The sequence below is a fragment of the Xiphophorus maculatus genome, chromosome 20, assembly GCF_002775205.1.
Source record: "Xiphophorus maculatus strain JP 163 A chromosome 20, X_maculatus-5.0-male, whole genome shotgun sequence".
Taxonomy (NCBI): domain Eukaryota; kingdom Metazoa; phylum Chordata; class Actinopteri; order Cyprinodontiformes; family Poeciliidae; genus Xiphophorus; species Xiphophorus maculatus.
Window position 1 is genome coordinate 22179315 of NC_036462.1, and position 19913 is coordinate 22199227.

General features: G+C 38.6%; 1 protein-coding gene across 1 annotated transcript; it reads right to left on the bottom strand.

Annotated features, from left to right (window-relative positions):
• Positions 1-607: 607 nt before the first annotated feature.
• On the bottom strand, positions 608-12529 carry LOC102218372 (leucine-rich repeat neuronal protein 2-like). The gene is made up of 2 exons (XM_005804279.2): positions 12227-12529; positions 608-3886 (listed from the first exon to the last, which is right to left on the bottom strand). Exon 2 carries the CDS (start codon positions 3574-3576, stop codon positions 1204-1206), a length of 2373 nt encoding a protein of 790 aa, XP_005804336.1. The 5' UTR covers positions 3577-3886; positions 12227-12529; the 3' UTR covers positions 608-1203.
• Between the last annotated feature and the right edge of the window lie 7384 nt (positions 12530-19913).

Genomic DNA, 19913 nt, shown 5'->3' on the forward strand with positions numbered 1-19913 from the left:
AAGGCAAGATCTTGCATTTCACATTTGTTCCTGTCCGTTTGAAATAGGTTTCTCTTCCAGCTAAGCAGAGATCTGATGCTATCAGATAATCAGAAACTGGACTAAAGTGGATAGATGTATATTCCACCCATCCATTGTCTTTACCTGCTTGTCCTTGCAGGGTTCAGGAAACACTGGTGCTCATCTCCAGCGGTCATGGGGTAACGGATGGAGCCCAGGACATTTTAACATTTTCTGTTTCTTACCTTCGCATAATGCTAAATTGAGTCCTGAAATCCAGTTCTGATAGAAGGGAAATTCAGCAGCTACTTGAGTTTGGGACAATTGCATCTTTGGGCCCTTTAATCTGGCCTCTCAGTTACATTCCTCCTCCAGCAGGGGACATTCTGCGTCTTGTGTTACTAAGAAGGCGTGAGATGTCTAACACCATTAGTATTCATATTGGTTTGGTGGAGAACCTAAGCTTTGCTGAAATGATGCAACACTATTTTTAAATGACTTTTTCTAAATCTCATGTCCTGTCAAATCAGGATTTTCCATATGTCAGTTTTTGATTAAAAGAAAAACACAAAATGATGCAAAAAATGTAATTTAAAGCTCAAACTAGTCACTTTTAAATCACTTTTATTTTAAAACAGAAAGAGATGTTTTATCAGGGATACTGCAAGATGGACGTGTCAGTCCAAGAGCAAAGCTAAAGCGCCGTATACATCAATCACTTTGACTTAAACTGTCCAAACCAGCAGAAAGTCCTTCAGCGCCTGTCGTAATGCAGAATTTTATCAGCTTGGTGAGAGTATGCTTGAGTCCGTGGAAACATGTTGACTATAAACAGGACAAAACCTCAGAGGTCTGAGCTGCTCTCTTCTGTAAATATCCATTCCTGAAATGTATGAAGCTCTCTTTAGTTTCAGTCCAGTGATCATAGGCAGCTCAGGCTCTGTTGTTTCCCCTGTGTTAGGCAGGAGTATGATTGTCCAGTTTTATTTCCCCGGCAAGGGGAGATAAGCAATCTTTACAACACATCTCAACACAGAAACAAAGTCAATATATACTTTATGCTTATATAAAATAAATACAAATCTCTCGTTGCACCATAATCTTTAAATCCTTCATGTGTGTGAGTGCTAGTGTATATTTCATGTCCCATGTTATGGATGTGTGCCAGTTTATCTTGTCTGCATTGGAATGGGTGTAATTATCTCAAATGATATAAAACGATGCCAGCTTCTCTTTCAGATCTGTTGGATCTTCATTGCTCTCTTTTGTCTTCTGAGCGATAATAACAGTCTTGGGACCCTTGATATCCACACAGAGGGCATTGTGATGCTTCCTTGCTTCCTCACCAGGTTCAGCATCCCAGCCCTGCACTGCTAGCAGCAGGATATAAGCAAGAAGCAGTAGTGTGACCGCTATGGAGGTCAGCTCTGGGTTGAGCTGCAGACCAGGCTGAGGCTCTGGCACATCCTTGGTCCTGAACGACACACAACGAGGTTTTTTGCTCTCCTCCGACCCAAGGTTGTCTCTCTTGCCGTCCTCACTGATTCCTAGATGTAGACACACTCTGTAAAATGTCTCTGCCTGCAGGTGAGTTAGGTTGAAGCTCTGTGTGCCAGCAAGTATGCGTGTGGTGTATGTTGGTGTGTGGGAGCTGGGCTGCATGGCCTGCCAGGATAAGCGAGTAGAGGGCAGGTTTTGTCTGCTCTGCCAGGACAAAACAGCATAATGTTCTCCAACCTTGTTCAACTCCAACCTGGCTTCTACTCTCATGGCTTGAAATTTCTTCGGTTTAGTCATCAGCCCCCTCTTTTTATTTTTCCCCCTGTTGTGCACTCCTACTGTAACACTGCGTGTATCTGCTCCTAATGCATTCTCAGCCACACAGGTATACAGTCCTGCCTCTCTGGGGGAGATCCTGCTGATCTCTAGAGTTCCCTCAGGCTGTAGCTGGTAGTGTTTGAAGAACTGGCAAACAGTGTCATTGTGGCCTTGTGGGTGCTGGAAACTGAGAGCAGATGTGTTGTTAAAGCCATCTGAAGTTGTGTTTCTACAGAGGGCAGAAGCTGGAAAACCTTTTGATGTACTGTTTGCTGAAGGCCCAAGTCTCAGGCCAGAGGGAGTCACCCAGTACAGTTCAGGATACGGCTCTGCAAGTGCTCGGCAATGCAAGACCAGTTTTCCCCCTTCTTGAACTCCGACATAGGATGGAAGGGAACTGGCGGGAATAGTTGGGAGGCAGGATGCAGACATCTCTCCTGAAGAGACCTCTCTTACTCTACGTGCTCTCAATTCAGGAGGTGCAGAGCATAATGTCGCCTCAGGTTGGATAAAGCGCACCACTCGGGCTACTTGGGCCTTCACTTGTGTGTCCCTTTTGATGCGAGGATGAGAGGTGTCCTTGGCGGCCCAGTGGAACAGGCAGTCACATCGCAGTGGGTTGGAGTGAAGGCTGACCTCCTGCAGACTTGGCAGGGAGAGCATGATGTTCTGGTGCAGAGCACTTAGAGAATTTGAGTTTAGCATCAGACTCTCCAGTCTGCTCAGCCCGACAAAAGCCTGAGGATGAACATAGGATAAACGTGGGTTGTTGGTGATCTCAAGCTTGGTGAGCTCTGGCAGGTTGTCCAGAGAGGCTTTATCTATAGACACAAGCTCCTCCATGTTGTTCAGACCAAGCTCTTTTAGGTTCAACATGTCTTTAAAGTCTCCCGTCTCGATTAGTTTGATGCGGTTCTTGTTGAGATCAAGGAACTTGAGTCCTGGCACTCTTTTCAGGGCTTGTCGAGGAACCTTGGTAAGATGGTTGTCGTAGAAGGAAAGACTTTCAAGTTCTTCAAGCCCTTCAAGTGCTTTTTCAGCCAAACTTCTCAGACCCATACCACCAAGTACAAGGCTTTGTAGGGATGTTAGGGCCACAAATCCCCTCTCAGGCAGAGCCTCCACAGGGTTGCCCCCAAGCATGAGAACTTCCAGCTGAGGCAAAGCTCTGAACCACCGAGGGTCAATTGTTGTGAGTCTGTTGTTATTGATGTGAAGACGACGAAGGGAGTCAAGGCCATTGAAGGCTCCGGGTGCAATTGAATGGAGGTTGTTGTGGCTGAGAAAGAGTTCTTGTAAAGCTGGCAATGATGAGAAAGAGGCTTCTGGAAGGTGACTGAGATGGTTTTCCTCAAGGTGTATGGACAGCAGAGAAGGCAGGGAGGAACTCTGAGTTATCATCCTGACACGACTGAAGCGGTTCTGTGAAAGGTCCAAGTCGGTGAGGTTGGGGAGCCCATGTAGCACTGCAGTGTCCAGCACTGACAGCAAGTTACTCTGCAGGCGAAGAGTGTGTGTGTTTAGTGGTATGGGCAAGGGGAGCTTCGTCAGCAACAGATTGTTACAGTCCACCGTGGGTGCTTCATGATAGACAGAATCCGGGGAGAACCATGGCTTGATCTGACACACACACCTCACTGGGCAGAGAACATACCACGGCAATGCAGGTGGCAGGGAACCCACAACAATGGGCACACACATCCCGCTAAACACGTACAAGAGACAATGTGACTGTAGGAGAGCTAAAGCTGGCCTCATAATCCTCTCAGGAGGGGATTCAGACAAGGTGAGGAAGACTTTGTTATGGAGATGAGGGATGAATCATTTGGACTGGAGATGTGTGAGCAAACTGTAACTGTAGAGCAGATGGTTTGGTTTCACCACTCAGCATAACATTAAGAGGTATTGGTTTAAGAGAAATATGAGAAATGGAAATGTGAATCTACTCTCTATACAGGTCTTCTGTTAAACGTTTGCAGTGGCAACGCTGTAGGGTGATGATGGTGTTCGTTGTCTGAACGTCCGTCTCAAGTGCTAGCTGCAGGTGGACGACTCATTCCTTGGGTCACTGTTTTCAGAAACACAAGAACAAGATTCAGTAACACGTCATTTTTGTTTTGAAGTACAGTTCTGTGAAGCATTTGCTCATCTTGCATCATCAAACAATTTGGCTCACCAATTGACTGAAGAAAAATAATTAGAATTTAAAAAGAAGTAAACTAAAAGATCTCAAAAAGCAGCACATTACGCCCTGATCTAAAGAATTAAAACAGATTGCACAGAGGTACAATACCATTTGAAGGCTTTGGGACTGTAGAGAAACACAGTAGGAGTCATAATCTACAAATATAGAAAACATAAAGCAGTAGTGGTACTCCTCAGGAGTAATTTTACCAAAATTTTACCAAAACTACTCAAAGGGCACATTGATGGTTCATCCAGGAGGTGACAAAAGAACCCAGTAAAAAGCACTGCAGACCTCACTTTCCTCATTGAAGATCATTGTTTATGATTCAACAATAAGAAAATAAGCAAAAACAAACATATTTATAATCCCCAAGTCTTCAGGGACAATATCCTGAGGATTGACAAAACAGGAGTAAAGCTTTTTGGAAGATATATGTCATGTTTTCTTTGGTTTTTATAATTAGAGTCCTCTGATTTAGGATTTTAGTTGTGAAGTCAACCCTGTTCAACCTTCAGCAGCACAACAATGCAAAAATAATGATGTGAAGTGGCCTAGTCAAAGTCTGTACTTAAATATGCTCTGAAGGCGTAACCTTCAGAGCTGTCTTTGCTTAAAGATCTTCAATGTGGCTAAATTAGAAGTGGGCCAAAAATCCTGCACTGGCAGTTCTTACAAATGGCTGATGGGAGTTATTACTGCCAAAGGTGGCACAACCAGTTACTATTTTAAAGGAGCAATTACTTTTTCACTTAGAGTCTTTTTGGATTGGATACATTTTCCTCTAAAAAATTAAATTGCCATATCAATGCGAGGATGAGAGGTGTCCTTGGCGACCCAGTGGGACAGGCAGTCACATCACAGTGTGTTGGTCTGAAGGCTGTCCTCTTGTAGTCTTGTGTATTTGTGTTTCAGGAAATGTTTGAATTTGATGATCTGATTATTTAAACACACATAACAAACCTGAGCAAATCTACAAGGGGCAAATACTTTTTCACAGCATTATAGTCTAATATCATACCTCATCTTTTCTAAAGCTTTCAGGTGACATGTGGAAGCTGAAACAGTTTGCTCTGACAATGTTGCATCAGTTTGCAAAAGAGTTTTTGTAATCGCACATTTTCTCTGCAACTCAGAACAATAAGAGAAACAAAATCAATCGGACGGAGAAAAGGTTTGAAACGTACAATCAGGAATAGCAGCTGTTTGAAAATAAATGTTGCCGTCAAAATCCATTTAGACAGGCAGAAAAATAGGACACAAATGGTGACGGCTGTAAAAGTTAAGTGACTGTAATTTAAGAAAATGGCATTGGATTAAAGACAGGGAAATGATTTTCTGCTGTAATCTTTCATGTTATTCTCAACCAGAGGTGATGAAATCATCCAACAGGTACATCAATATTTCATGGGAGTATTTCACATGAGCTAGTCAGAATATGGCCTTATTCATTATGAAACATGTAAATTAAACCCCAAGGATCATCAGTCTTCTGTATTTAAGATCTTAATGGGGACAGGAGTGTAAGTGTTTGCTGCTGAGGCACACACACACACACACACACACACACACACACACACACACACACACACACACACACACACACACACACACACACACACACACACACACACACACACACACACACACACCAGAGTTACATCAGCTTCTGGCAGGCTGTCGTATCAGGAACAAATTAGTATTCATATTACAGAATTATCATTTTAACAGATCGTAGATGTTTGGCAGCAATCAAATCAGTAATTGACTTAGTTTTAAAAATGAATGTGCCTTTCTCAACCGTGTCTCAACACCAGATTTTAATAAGAGGAACCAAAGCAGAATATGACATGATCTAGATTATTACTCTTTCAAACAAGGTTACATGTTTTTATTGTAATAGATTTGATGTGCTGGCTTTTTAATCAGCTTGTTCATTAGTTTTTTTTTTAAAAGTTGTACCAAATTACACACACGTCTGTTAAAAGACAAATAATTATCTGATTAAGGAGACATGAGAATCATCATGCCTTTTTGATAGGAGCGCTGCAGATTTGGATGTTCTCACCTCAGCTGTTGCACACTTTAGGGCATCGGATTAGTATGCAGATTTATGTAAAAATTTTATGAAGAACCTTGGTGATGGAGGGCTCAATTAACCTTTCTGTTGCAAACTCATGATTCTTAATATGTTCACAGACATAAAGAATCGGCACTGTTTTATGTAATATTGTTGACAATTTATTCTGTTTTATCAATGCATATAATATTTTTTTATCGTGTGTATCTTCTTATATCTTATTCCCAGCCACACAGCTATTCAATCCTACCAAGGAAGAGACCTTGTTAAGAAACATTTCCAAACTGCATAACTTACATGGCCTGTAAATGTCTTTGAGGCTCAGTTGTAAGATCAGTACATTTTATTATAGCAGCTCAGCTACAGTAAATATCTTACATTTTGGGACCATATTCTACCATAGGAGGATTTCTGATCTGAGATGGTTTTTGTTTATTATTAATCTGATTACTCAAACTAGCCGAGTGAGGAAGCAGGATTGTGAAACAGGCTGTGAGCCAGAAGTTAGGCAGCATTTCTCCAGCAAAGGTTTAGCAAAAGCAAGTTCCCTTCTGTTTATTACTGCTGATAATCAACACTTCTCAAATAATGTCATGGATTTTGATATTCAACACTTAACTAACTCAATACAGCTTCATGTAGACATGCAACATGTACATCTACATCTACAGGTAATAAAACAGTTGTGTTTTTGGTTTTGATTATTTCCACAGCAATACTTTAGATGCAATCATGCTGATTATTTTATCCCTTCAGTATTCAAGGTTTTGCTCTCCTAGCTATCTTTTCACATTAAGCTTTGATACATATGACAAGGAACTGTTCTCAACTAGATTTTTATACTACTGATCTTCATTTAATCGATTCACCAGGCTGGTGTTTTCACATGCGTTAACAGTTAAACTAAAGTAAATTTTTATAACCTTTTGTAAGAAAATGTGGCTACAGTAAGTAGTATTTACCAGCAGGACGTCACTTAGAGTGGTGTTAGTTTGAGCAGGGTTTATAATCTGCTATAAAAGTCAACTGGCTCACCTGGGGCTAAGAAGAACAGTTCATGGAAACAGGGAGTAATATAATTTCTTTTCAGAAAAAAACACCATCAAATCACATTAGCGTTTGTATTTTTGTGTTAATTTACCCCATAATTTACCAGAAATACCTAACTACCAAGTAAAGCAAAACGTAGCGCAATGGTTTAAGCACATTTGCACAAAATAAAATTAGCAGAGCACAAAATGTCAATATGTGGTTATAAAGTGGGGTGACATGAGGGACAAATTAACTTTAAAGATGTACGAGAGGCTTGCATGTAATGTCCTTTCATCCGGTTAAGCTCAAAGAGGTAATGGACGTAGCAGAGACTACCACCACCCATCTGTCAGTACAACAGTTGGTTACCATGGATACTTATTACACACTGGTGAGTCGGCATTATTGCTGACGATTGGAGTTGCACTGATATTTTGGCAGGTCTCTTTGCTGCCAGGTGTCAGGCTTTCATCTTACAGGAGCTGCCTGCTCTGAAGACTCTGCTGCTTTGATAACTTCAAGTTAACAACACAATTCACTATATTTTACTTATTTTTTTATTGTCATTTCAGAATATTTGAGTACATTGTGGGAGTTTGTGTTTAACTTTCACGTTTAACTCCTTATTATGAAAGCTAGAGTTTACAATAACCTGATGATATGCTATTCTTGTGCCTGTTTTTATATATTTAATATTTTTGTGTGAATCTGCTTTGATTTGCTGCTACTTTGGTGTTGTTGCACTTGAATTTCCTCTCTATGGGAAAATAAAGGATATTTCTATTTCAATTCTATTCTATTAAATATAAACAAATCTTCTTGTTTGGGAATATTTAACAACCATTTCCAAACAAACCAGATAATTTTGCAAAGCTGGTTTTCTTTCCCTTGTATCTACAAGGAAACAGAGATTTTGACAAAAGAATATGAGGGATTTTAAAAATTGATCTCCAGAGTGGTTATGTTCAAAAACAGCTTTGTGGTATACATGTGTCTGGACTGGATATCTAGATATTTTTTTAATAAAAGGAATAAGATAGAGGCCAAGTTTTGTAAATGCCTTTTTTCACTTACTGTGCTGAAAACTCTGAAGTCCATCTTTTTCACGTTGTTCTGCTTTCATTAAACTTTAAATGTAGCAAAAGAAATTAATGACTTAGAGGAAATGAGTTACCAGTGTTAAAGAAAACATGAGCCAGAATTGCTCTGGGAGAATCTATAACCTAGCACTGCTTTAGCTATGCTCACAGACTTCTTATTTTGAGTAATGCAAATATTAGCATTACCACCACTTAGAACAGGCATTACTGAATCTTCTGTTTGGAAAGAATCTAATAAAATCATTCAGCAATATCTGGGCCTTAAAATCCCACAGACAAAATTGGAAGTACTCCAGTTTGAGACTCAGTTTGATGTTAAGATGTGTTTTGTTTCAACCACTTCATAATATTGCAGATGTTCAGAAGCATGCCATATCGCCCCACTGAATCTGTTCTATGAAAAATATGTTGATGTACATACTGTATGAAAATTATGCAGTAAAACTTAATGGATAATTAAGTTGCAGATTTTTATTTTTTTTCTGCCGCATGCAAAGGATAAAATGCCAGCATTTGAAACCAAATTTTCATTGCAATTACCTGAAACCAGCTGAATTAATTTTGAAAGCCTCTTCACCTGCCTGGAATATTTGTGCAATCTTCAACATCATTTCCATACTTCTGAAGCTGCAAAATGCCATGTGTTTTATAAACATCCATTTGCACTGCAACAAGAGCCAATTGTTTAATTTCTGTGATTGGGTTTTGTAAGTAGTTAAAAAAGTTATTACTAAAGGATTTTATAACTTCTCCTGACATTTCCAGACTCAGCTCATCCTGCCAGCTGGTGTGCAGAAACTCCACATGTGTGCAGTTTATGTAGCTAATTGGAAGAAACAGAAACACTTTAAAGCTTTGTCAGTTGTTTGCTGATGTTTGAGGAAAGAATGAAGAAAGTCCTTCTGTCAAAGCAGAAAATTACTAAAACAGCCTTTCATCAGATATTTTCAAGAAAATAAATAAAATAATAGTGGGATTTGCGCTTGCTGTATATAAGTGAGTTTATAAAGTGAGCTGTAACAGTAACCGGGTGCAATTTCATCCTCCTGGGACTCATCATATCCCTCCATCATCCATTCACTTTCATCGCAGTTCATTCATCCTTTTACATGTAACCTGCTCAATAATGGATTCATCATTTAATTTTGATATGCTCCCGTTTTTACTGCTTGTCCTGGAAAGCTTGTAGTGTTTACAGCCTTTTCAGAAAAGCGAAATCATGTACTGATTAGTGCCAGTAAAGTGTTGCCTTGTCACTTGAATTGTTCATAAAAGTAGAGTAAAGTAGATGTGTATGACTCAGCAACCCATTCTCACGGCTACCTTTATACCACTGTGCGATCTTTTTAGGTTTGGATAAATGCAGAATATTTCTGCTTTAGGGGCAATTAGTACTCTGCAGACTCCTCTGGCTCAAACTTAGAAAAGCTCAGATAGTCAACAACAGGACTTTGCCTAGTTAAAGGAAAATATGTGGAAGTAATGCTCAGGTGGTCATTCAGTGAAAGTTGCTTTCAGTATTAACCTCAACTAAAAGTTAAGATGTATATTACTTACATTAATGGAGAGGTCTAAGTTTCTATTGTAGATACACCTCAACTGTGAGAGACTGAATCAAAAAACAAACAAATAAAACTTTGCATTTTATTGCATGAAATAAGCATTTGATACAAATTAAAAATACAACTTAATATTTGGTACAGAAACATTAATTTAAATTCCGGGTACCAGATGTTCCTGGAACTTAAATTAAATAGTTCTCAACCAGGTTTTCATTCACTGCAGCAGGGATTTTGGCCCTCTCCTCCACATAGATTTTCTCCAGATCTGTTGGGTTTCATCGGGAATCCTGCTGGAAGACCCGGAGATGGTCCATCTTCAGTGCTGACTTTGTTACCCAAAATCTTGCGAGCATTTTGGGATAATCCATGACGGCATGATGTGTTTGTAGCCTTTGCAGCTGGTTCCAGCTCTCTTCAGGTTATTGATTCGGCCCACTCGGGATCCCTCTCTTTTCTCATAATCACTGATGCTCCATGAAGCGACATAATGCATGTAGCGTCAGTCTGAGCGAGATTGACTGTCTTCCATAATTGCACCAGCAATTGTTGCCTTCTCACCAAGCTGTTTATTGTCCTGCAGCTCATCCCAGCCATGTGCAGGTTTCCATTTCAGTCCCTGGTGTCCAGAGACAACTCTTTGATCTTGTCCGTGGGGGAGACTTTGGAGTCTCATTGAATGTTTGGACAGGTGTAAACAGGTGCAATTAATGCAGGTACTGAGAGGAGTACAGGAGGGTTTCTTAAAGATGAAATAGCATAAATAATAATATCTGTGAGAGCCCAAGTTCTTGCTGGTTGCTATGTGACCAAATACATATTTAAAGCAATACAATGCTAACTAATGATTTACAAATCATACAATCTGATTTTCTGGAATTTTCTTTTAGATTTTGTCTCTCACAGTTCAGGTGTACCTGCGATGAAAATTACATGCCTCTACTCTTTGTAAACGGTAAACTAGAAACATTAGCAGAGTGTCAAATATTTATTTATCCCTCTGTATGAACCCACTTCTGTAAAACACCCAGCAATAACCTGAACTACAGCTAAGGGGTCTCCAACCTGTGGCTCCAGGGCCACATGTGGCTCAGCATAATTTCCAAAGTGGCTCCTAATAACATCGACCCAGAATAATATGCAGTTGTTCAGCGTTTTTAAATTAAAAGATAATTAAAAGAATAGATTTTGCAGTTGTCTCATCATGCAGGTTCTACCTATAACCAAAATCACCCTGTTGATCCAATTAATACTTTTATTTTTTTAAATTGTCATTACATCCCAAACTGTGCTTTTTTTTTCTCTATTTGTGAAAAAATTTGGAGTTCTAGAAAGCTTCTTTTGGGTTTTTCACCACTGCTCTAACAGTGAATTTGCTCTGTAGAGGGATACTTTAAAAGCCAGCTGTTTTAGATTACTGGTACTAAATTATATATTTTGTCTTTCTTCAAGTTCTGTTTTGTTTTTCTCTATTCTTAAGATCAATAATAAAAGATCAACATTTTTCCTTTTCATGTTTTATCTTGTTTTTGATTTTTCAAGTTTTTGTTTTTTAAAGCTGGTTAACATTGCTCATGCAGTTGAATGTGTTTGATTCCTCGAAACATGTCCACTTTTAAATTGATGCCACTGAGATCAATTTAATAATAATTTTTAAAAAAATCGGTGTGATTGTCAAAGATGATGCAAAAATAAATGAGCAAACAGATCTCATAAATATCTGCCTAAAAAAACAGATAAAGGAAATTGTTTATTGGACATGTGAAACTAAAACTGTGGCCCCAAGAGACGCACATTTCTTTTAATTTCTCCCTACTCAGCTCTACATTTAGATCAGCGGTGGGATAATTTGATGATAATCCGTTATAATCTCCAAGCTCTGACAGAAAACATTGGGCTGAAACTACATGAGAACTGTGAGCAAAAGAACAAAAACATGAGGAGGATTTAAAGTCATTTCAGAACAGTCACACATTTTCTCCTTCGGTTCCTTTTTTCTGTTCAATTCAGGATTAAGTCAGAGGCAAGCAGAGAGAAAATGGTGTAAAGCAGAGCTGCATGTATGTGGGCTGTGTAGCTCCAGCACAGAGAAGCTGAGCAACAGGGCAGAATGGAGAGCAGGAAGGAGGGATGATAGGACAGATAAAGGTGCTGGATGCAGACTGAAAGAAAAGAGAAGAAGAAGAAGAAGAAGAAGGAAAGACACATTGCTCCAGAGCTGAATTTGTGTCAGCATTCACCCAGACACCCTCTGACACAAACATTTATTTTCCTACAAGCCTCTTCATTTAACTCATACACACACATCGACGCCCACACACACGCACACACACCTGCTGTCATCACCTTTAAGTGGCTGCGCATGCATCCAGTGCTGCATGTGTGCATGTCCCTGCGCGTGCTGGGATGCCCTCCTAGCTCAGAAAATATCAACATATTTCCAGTCTCTTACCGCAACAGAAGCATTGACTACATCTCTCTCTGTCGCTTCTTCTTTCTCCATTTGTTCTCTGTCTTGTCTTTTTGGATGCTTCATACGCCAAGGCACCTCTTGTCCTCTGCTTCTCTCTCTCTCTGCCTCTGTCTGTTGTTTATCAGATAAGATTTCTGAAATATCACTTCCCTGGCTCTCTGTCTCTGGAGCAGAGGAGAAAATTGGCACAGACTGAATCTCTTTCTCCCTCTATCCCTCCAGCTAAAGAGGAGATGAGGTGTGTTCTGCAGCAGCGCTTCTCATCTCTCCTTCTCTCTCTCTTTCTCTCGCACTGCCTGCCTGACTCTCAGCCTCTCTCTATTTTCCAATTTCACAAGCCAATAGAAAACCTCTTGTTTTGATAACAACATGCTGTTTTTTTTTTTTTTTTTTTGTATTTTTTGCTGGATGAAAGGTTTGCTTGGGCTCTCAATGGCATTCTGAATGTACACTGAACACCAAGGCACAATGCTTGATGCAATGCATTGTGAAAGCCAGTAGACATAATATGAGATTTGTTCAGCAATTGTTGCATACAGGTAATAAACCGGAATATAATCCAAAAATATTATTTTTTTCAGTAATTCAAATAAAAAGCTAAAACTTACACATGGATTGCTACAAATGTTTCTCAGGAAATTAGACTAAAAACATCCAAAAGAAATAATAATAATAAAAGAAGAAATGTTATGGTATGTTAGTAGAAAATTAGGTGGAAGGAAAAAGTGTGGGTGTAAAAGATGCACATGTGTGTAAAGAAAAACTACATCAAGAGTTCGAGAGAGATTCACAAGGTGTTAAGTGTGGATAGTCAGAACTCCAAAAGCAATTAGAGTCACGGACCTAGTAGCTTTAAAGCACCAATACCTGCTTTATTAATATCACTGTGATCGACTGGCCAACAAACTGGCCTAACCAAAATCCTGTAGAAAATCTAAGGAGTATTCACAAGAGAATGATGAGAAAAGAACTCCACCTGGATGCAGTAATTCATGAAAAAGAAGCCCACACTAAATCCTGTGTCTTTGTACTGTGCAGTACATAGACACGCTTTTACATGTGTAACTTTTTCAACCACACTTTTTCCTTCCACTCATCTTTCCATTGACATACTGCACTCTAAATAACCAGCTTCTTCAGCAAATACGTTGTGCAACTTATGTCACTTGTTGAAGGCGTTAGTTGCTTCTTGTCAAGTCACCACTTTTCCTCATAACAGTGTGAAGTGACAGGCCATTGTATAAATATTTTTTATTGATTTTATGTAATGTTCTAATTTTCTGTGAAACACAGTTTTGGGTTTTAATTAGCTACAAGCGTCGATCATAAAAGCCAACTGAAGTAAATAGTTAAAATAAATCACTTTTTGTGCTATGCATCTGCATAATAATTTTGCTTCTTGCATTTATTTGCCAAAATAAACAAACTTTTTAATAATTATTCCAAATTAATGGGATGCACATGTGTTTAAACTCATTTTACAAATTTAAAGGGTAGAAAGTGCAGATGGAATTGTGACAACATTAAATCTGAAAAGTGTTCCTATAATCAACTTGTTCAAATTTATGTAAATTAAAGTTTTGATGAGGACTCTCGGGTCTTATCCTATATTAATGCAGCTCTCTTTGAACAAGCCTTTCTCTGTGATGACACTCTCCTGGTCTCTACAGGGATTGCAAACTGACTTTCCCAGTTGCCATGTTTTTAGTAACATTCCTCCCATGTGTCCCTTCTCTGTTTTTTTTTAGATTCACAGCCAAAGGAGATCTCGGAGTCTGTATGCAACATTAACAGCTACGGCTACTGGTGGTAATTTATGTATGACAGTAACGTAATATGACTACAAACACTGAGAGGCTCTTACTGCAGCAGGTTTATACATCAGCAGCAGTGCTATAACTCTGCATGGAATAACTCATGTCATTACTTTGGCTTTATGTTGCAAATGAAGACAGCAGCAGGGGGGAGCTGAGGCATAACCTTTTTACTCTGTAAGGTGCACCAGGCCTCTGCAATCCTCCTCAGACATGATGAACAGTTTGCATGCAGAATAACGTAGGGTCACCTGTGAAAATTAAAATGTCCACCATTCATATGCTGCAAACGCTCTTGTTTCTGAACAGGTGGAACTGGACATGAGGGATTTGTGTCTTCTTGCACCTTGCATCAAGTGCTGAGCTTAAAGGTGATTTGAAAACCTAAATAGGATTAATGAAGAGAATTGGTGATGAGTGAGGAAGTGCAAATACTTCCTGAGATGCAAAGTGCTTTTCATGTTTGCTGTAAATCACAGAGAAGCACAACCTCTGCTCTTTAGAGAGACAAAAGATCATGCTAGATGAATAGTAGCGAGTTTCATTATGCACCTCTACAAGGAAAACGGCACTTTGCTTTGATTCTTATGTTTGCTCACCTGAGGAGATGAAGTCCTCTAGTGAACATACTGTAACTGTTCCTATATAACATGAACGAAAACTGATGGTGTCAGTTTTTGACACCATCAGGGCTGCAGGACATCATCTTCAGTCCGTCCTCACTGATAATTTCAGCTCAATTTGTTTGGATATTAAAGAAACAGTGTGCACAAGTAAAGAAGCAGATCGCAGTTAAACAAATATAAACATTTTGAAAACAGAAGTAGCCAATGTAAAAAATTATTATTGTCCAAGTCTGCTGAATCTAGAAGACAAACACTATCTGAAGCCACAGGGACTAGCTCTAAAAATCACTGTGATTTTTATTTTCTTTTGGTATTTTTTTACTCCAAATCTACCCAAGTTAAAGTGTTTTGTAAATGTATTAATACCCGCTGGAAAAGGAATCATAGTTTTCAACATTTTCCACAAATACAAAATCTAAAATATATGGTATGAATTGAATTATTCAATAAAATCTGGTTTAACCAAATGTCTTCAGGAGTCACAAAACTGCTGAATACAGCTGTTTTTATGACAATATGTTTTGCATTATTTATACTAAATATTTGTATACATTTGGTTTAAAGTTAATATTTGTACTAACCCTGTTGTGACTGCCAAGAAAGTTTGTTAGAAAACATTAATGGACAACCAGCATCATTAAGACTAAGGATCACATGTCTCCTTGGTCTTAATGATGGAAATGTGCAAAGCAGAGTTACATTAGAAAACAATATTCCAAGCTTTGAACATCTCACAGAATTCTGTTTTATTTATTATTTAATATGGAAAGAGTACAGACCAGTTGGAAAACTCTTAAGAAATGGTCATCCACCTAAACTGACAGAGAAGGTAAGCGAGCATTAATTAGCAAAGCAGCCAAGAGGTGAATCTGTCGACAGGATGACTATTAATTAATCACTTTTCAAATGTATGGCCTTCATGGAAGAATGACAAGATTGTTCAGTTGTTGAAAGAAAGCCAAAAGGAGATCTATCTGCAGTTTTTATATTTGCAGGAGAAGCAACTATGGTCAGTTTATAGAAAAAATTAAACCTTTTGCCCAACATGCAAAAGCTAATGCTTAGCAGCAAGCTAAAATCTGAAACATGTAGAAGGAGGAATCATGCAGTTGGGATTAATTTCATCAGCAGGGACAAATGCTGGCTAGAGTTGAAGGTAAGATGGAAGGAGCTAAATAAGGAGCAATTCTGGAAGAAAACTTGCAAAAGACTTGAGACAGGAGGCAAAGGTTAACCTTCCAGCATCCTAACCAGTCAGGGCTACATGGAAAGGTTTAGATTTAAGGATATTATTGTGACATAATTGTGGAATGGTCAAGAATATTTCACAGATATTCTCAGGTGCACCAGAGCTCAAGCTCAGGTTTAGATATTTTGAAAACATCTGCAGGTCACTGTAGAAATGATCAAAACTAATTTCAGCTAATGCATGTTTAAAAATTTGACTTTTAATTAGAAAAATGCTATGTTTTAACACATGAATGTAAGCAGGTATGAAACTATACATTCATAAAGTGACAGTGAGGAACAAAGGCTTGTTTAAATAAAGATACCATAGAAACTGTCTGACAGGAGCGGTAATGTCAGCTGCATCTGGAACAAGAAACAGCCTTCTGGGACACTCAATAGCAAAAAGCAGGTTGTACTAATAGATGTTGGCAAGGGTGGTAACGGCATGTTATTAATCAGGCAGAGTACACAATCAATTAGTTTAAAGTGCCTCATTTTTAACCATGCATCTGGCCAAAATGTCATAAAAGAGCAAGGCAGTTTGTTAAATAATAGCGGCGGTTCTTGAGTCGGTGACGGTCTGTTTTCAGCTCAAGGAGAATAAGCCTTGGAGATCTACAGCATTCTCCAGATTTATAGACACTCCAGACTTTTACTTTAGTTGAAGCACAAACCTTTAGTTGAAGCAGATTTATTCAGTGGTTAAGAAAATTTATATTAAGAAGTAAAAAGAAATTAGTTTTTTTTACTGAATCATTTTTGTCACAGTTAGTCAAACCTTTAATAGTTTCAAGATGAGAAATTTAAATGTTTACTTATTTTAGGATTGATCAGAGTATCTGCAAACTTTAACTGGCTATTCATAATTTAGTCATTCTTTGGGGTTTAATTGAGATATGAAACAGAAGCCTGTTTTTCGGAGGTCCTCTTCAGAATGGGTAAGACTAGAGAACATGTTATTAAAGTGAGGCAGATATTTGCTGATCTGCATCAGGAAACGGTTACAAAAGTATCTGCTTGCCTAAATTTCCCCAAATATATCACTTAACTTAACATATTTTAATTAAATTAAACTCAACACAGATTAGTACAATTTAATTTAATTTTATTTAATAATGATTCACAATTGCTTTTTAAATGTTTCCATCTAAAGTGGATTTACAACAAATGTTATTTCGCTTTACGAGACAAACAAATTAATTTAAAGTATATTAAAGTATATTCTAATTTATATGCAGAAATATTTATTCAGTTTAATCCAGTCAGATTGAAATTCAACTCCACATGTTAAATTTGATGTTAGTTATAATACAATGCTGTCAAAGTGTAAGCATGTGGTGACAGTGGGAAGGAATGACTTCTTTCCATCAAGGAAAACCTCCAGCTGAACCGGGTTCAATGTGAATGGAAACAGACGGTGAGTACTGAGCGTGTTCACTGCACAATCATACGACCTTTTATTGTGTTTATTTGCTGATGCATTGAATTAATTTTAATTAAATTAAATTAGTAGTTGTTGCAATATGTGGAAAGCAGTATAAGCAAGAAAATTCGCACAAAACAAAGAATGGCTCTGATTCAAGCTGAGGTTCAAGTTCTTTGTCCAGAGTAAGAAGTTAAGTAAAGACTTGTTCATAAGATTTGGATCGTTTGTAAATGTCAGTGACTTTGAAGAGGCAAAACAGCTTTCCCTGATTGAAGTCATCAGTTGCAGCAACATTGCCTCTCTGCAGCAAAAGAAACATGGCAGTGTATACTGTTGATTGGTCAAGAAAGCAATTTATTTTTATCAGCACTGTGAAATTCAGAAGATGTGTTTATTTGTGCCATGTTTACCTTCGATTTTGAAATCAGTAACATCCGCTTTTCAAAGTTGAAAAAAATACTGACATCCATTAAGTACTTTGAAAGACTTTGCAGGCAGCTGTCAAACACTTACACTCTGAGGTTATTCATTAAACTTGAAATGAAAAAAGCCGACTGCTGAGTGCCGATGTTGAGTCACTGATACATTTTTAAGTTTCTTCACAGTGTGAAAACAAACAGAATCGATGTGTGAGCTATGGTATGCACCTCTGCAGTCTTGTTGAAAATAATGTACAACGCTATAAGAAAGTGAAGGTGGGAGTTCATTACTTATATAAAAGCCTGGATTATATATTTAGGTATTTTATTTGGGTAGTTTTAACCAAATATTGGGCCAAAAGAAGACCAAAAGGAAAGTTATCTTTAATCACTGCCATTTTCACATAATCAGACTTCACTGAACTTTTCCCACAACATGAAATATGAAATGTAAAGATGGAAAAATGATGCTGTAAAATTATATTAATACCAAAGGGTTCAGTTTTCTACTTCAGTTCACACCAAAACTAGAGACAAGTTTGTTCACGTAAAATATCGCTAACCTTTTATCTGCTAACTGGTTAGCACAAGCTAGTGGCAGTTGTGTTCTGCAGGCCTGTTTTTAGCTGACAGTCGCAGCGCCAGGTGTGGTCACCTGTTGCTGTGTCTCAGCTGTTTTAAGGTTTTTGTGTTCAGTCACTTACGCTGCTAGTTCAGTGATTCTAAGGAAAAACTAAACCTTCAACATTTTTTTCACTTGGAATAGAACAGAATAACTCTTATTGGTCCCTGAGTGGGGAAATCCCTCCTGCAAGCAGCAAAACTGTGTGACAAATACAGGCACAAACAGTAAAAAAAAAAGCAATAAATCTTTCTTTTCAAGAAATAAGGACACAAACAGAAAACAACTGCAGAGTGAGGAGTAAGTAGTAAAAAATTAAATTGAAGAAAAACATCCTCAATAGAATAAAATGCACTATATCTTTGCAAATTATTTATTTTGAGCAGCAAATGTTAGCTTGTAAATATTAAGTTTTGTTCTATGTTCTTTGGTGTGTTGGCAAATTTGATATATTTGTTTTGTTTTAACATATTATACAACGTGTTCCCAGTACATTTGCATGTATAGAAATGACAGCTTTTACAAGGGTTTTCAGTCTTATTCACTCTTTTAAGTGCACCTCTATTCTCTTAAACAGATTGTATGTTCTGTCTTTGCCTCAAATGTTTTGTTTTTTTACATGAACAGAAAACTGATCTACTTCAAAACGCCTTGTAACAATAATGGGGCAAAACAAAACAAGCTTATTAAGTTTTTCATTAATGAAACAAAAGGAAGAGGAAAGGGGAAAGAAAGAGGTTAGATAACTTAAATTAAAGAAACTGCAAACTTGGCTCTCTAAATGCTCTCCCTTTCATTTGCCTGATTCATTCAAGAGCCAACACACAAAAGCACACACACCCACATGCCCTGCTGACTGAAAGGCAGCAAGGATAAGTGGTAGCTCGCTGAAGAGAGGATAGCGAGAGCAGGTCGCCATGGCAACACGGGGGGGTTTGTTGCTTTCACTGGCAAAAGAGAATCAGCTTTGACTGTCCCCGCTTCTCCCCCTCATCCCCATCCCTCTCTCTCTCTTCCTTCTTCTTCTTCTCCTTCCCCCCGTCTCACCTTTTCTCCCTCTCTGTGTGTTTTCTTTTCATCTGACGTCAGCTTCCTGGGACATCTGCACAGTACGTGAACATTCAAGTCACGTCTGTTGTTTCAATCTCTTCATGTCAGCACAACAAGTGATGTTCAGCGTGTGAACAGAGGCGTTGATTTGAGTCTCATATTTACAGATTATGAGTAATTGTTGCATTCTGTTGTTGCAGTGTTAAAGCCACAAATTGTTTTTTTTTATTTCCCATGCATGCAAAACTAGCGTTATCTCACTAAAGAGTACTTTGGAGGACCGGCTTGCACATGAACACCTACACACATGTCTCAGTGTCCATGAGGGATACGTGTTGATGTGTGGCAGAGCATGTCTCCCCTCCTGTCAGGGCATTTGGATTCTGTTCACAGGTGGGTGCACCCCCACACCCCACCTCCACGCCGGACCTGAGAAGACTGAACAACCCAAGGACAACCCTCCTCCCACCACATCACAC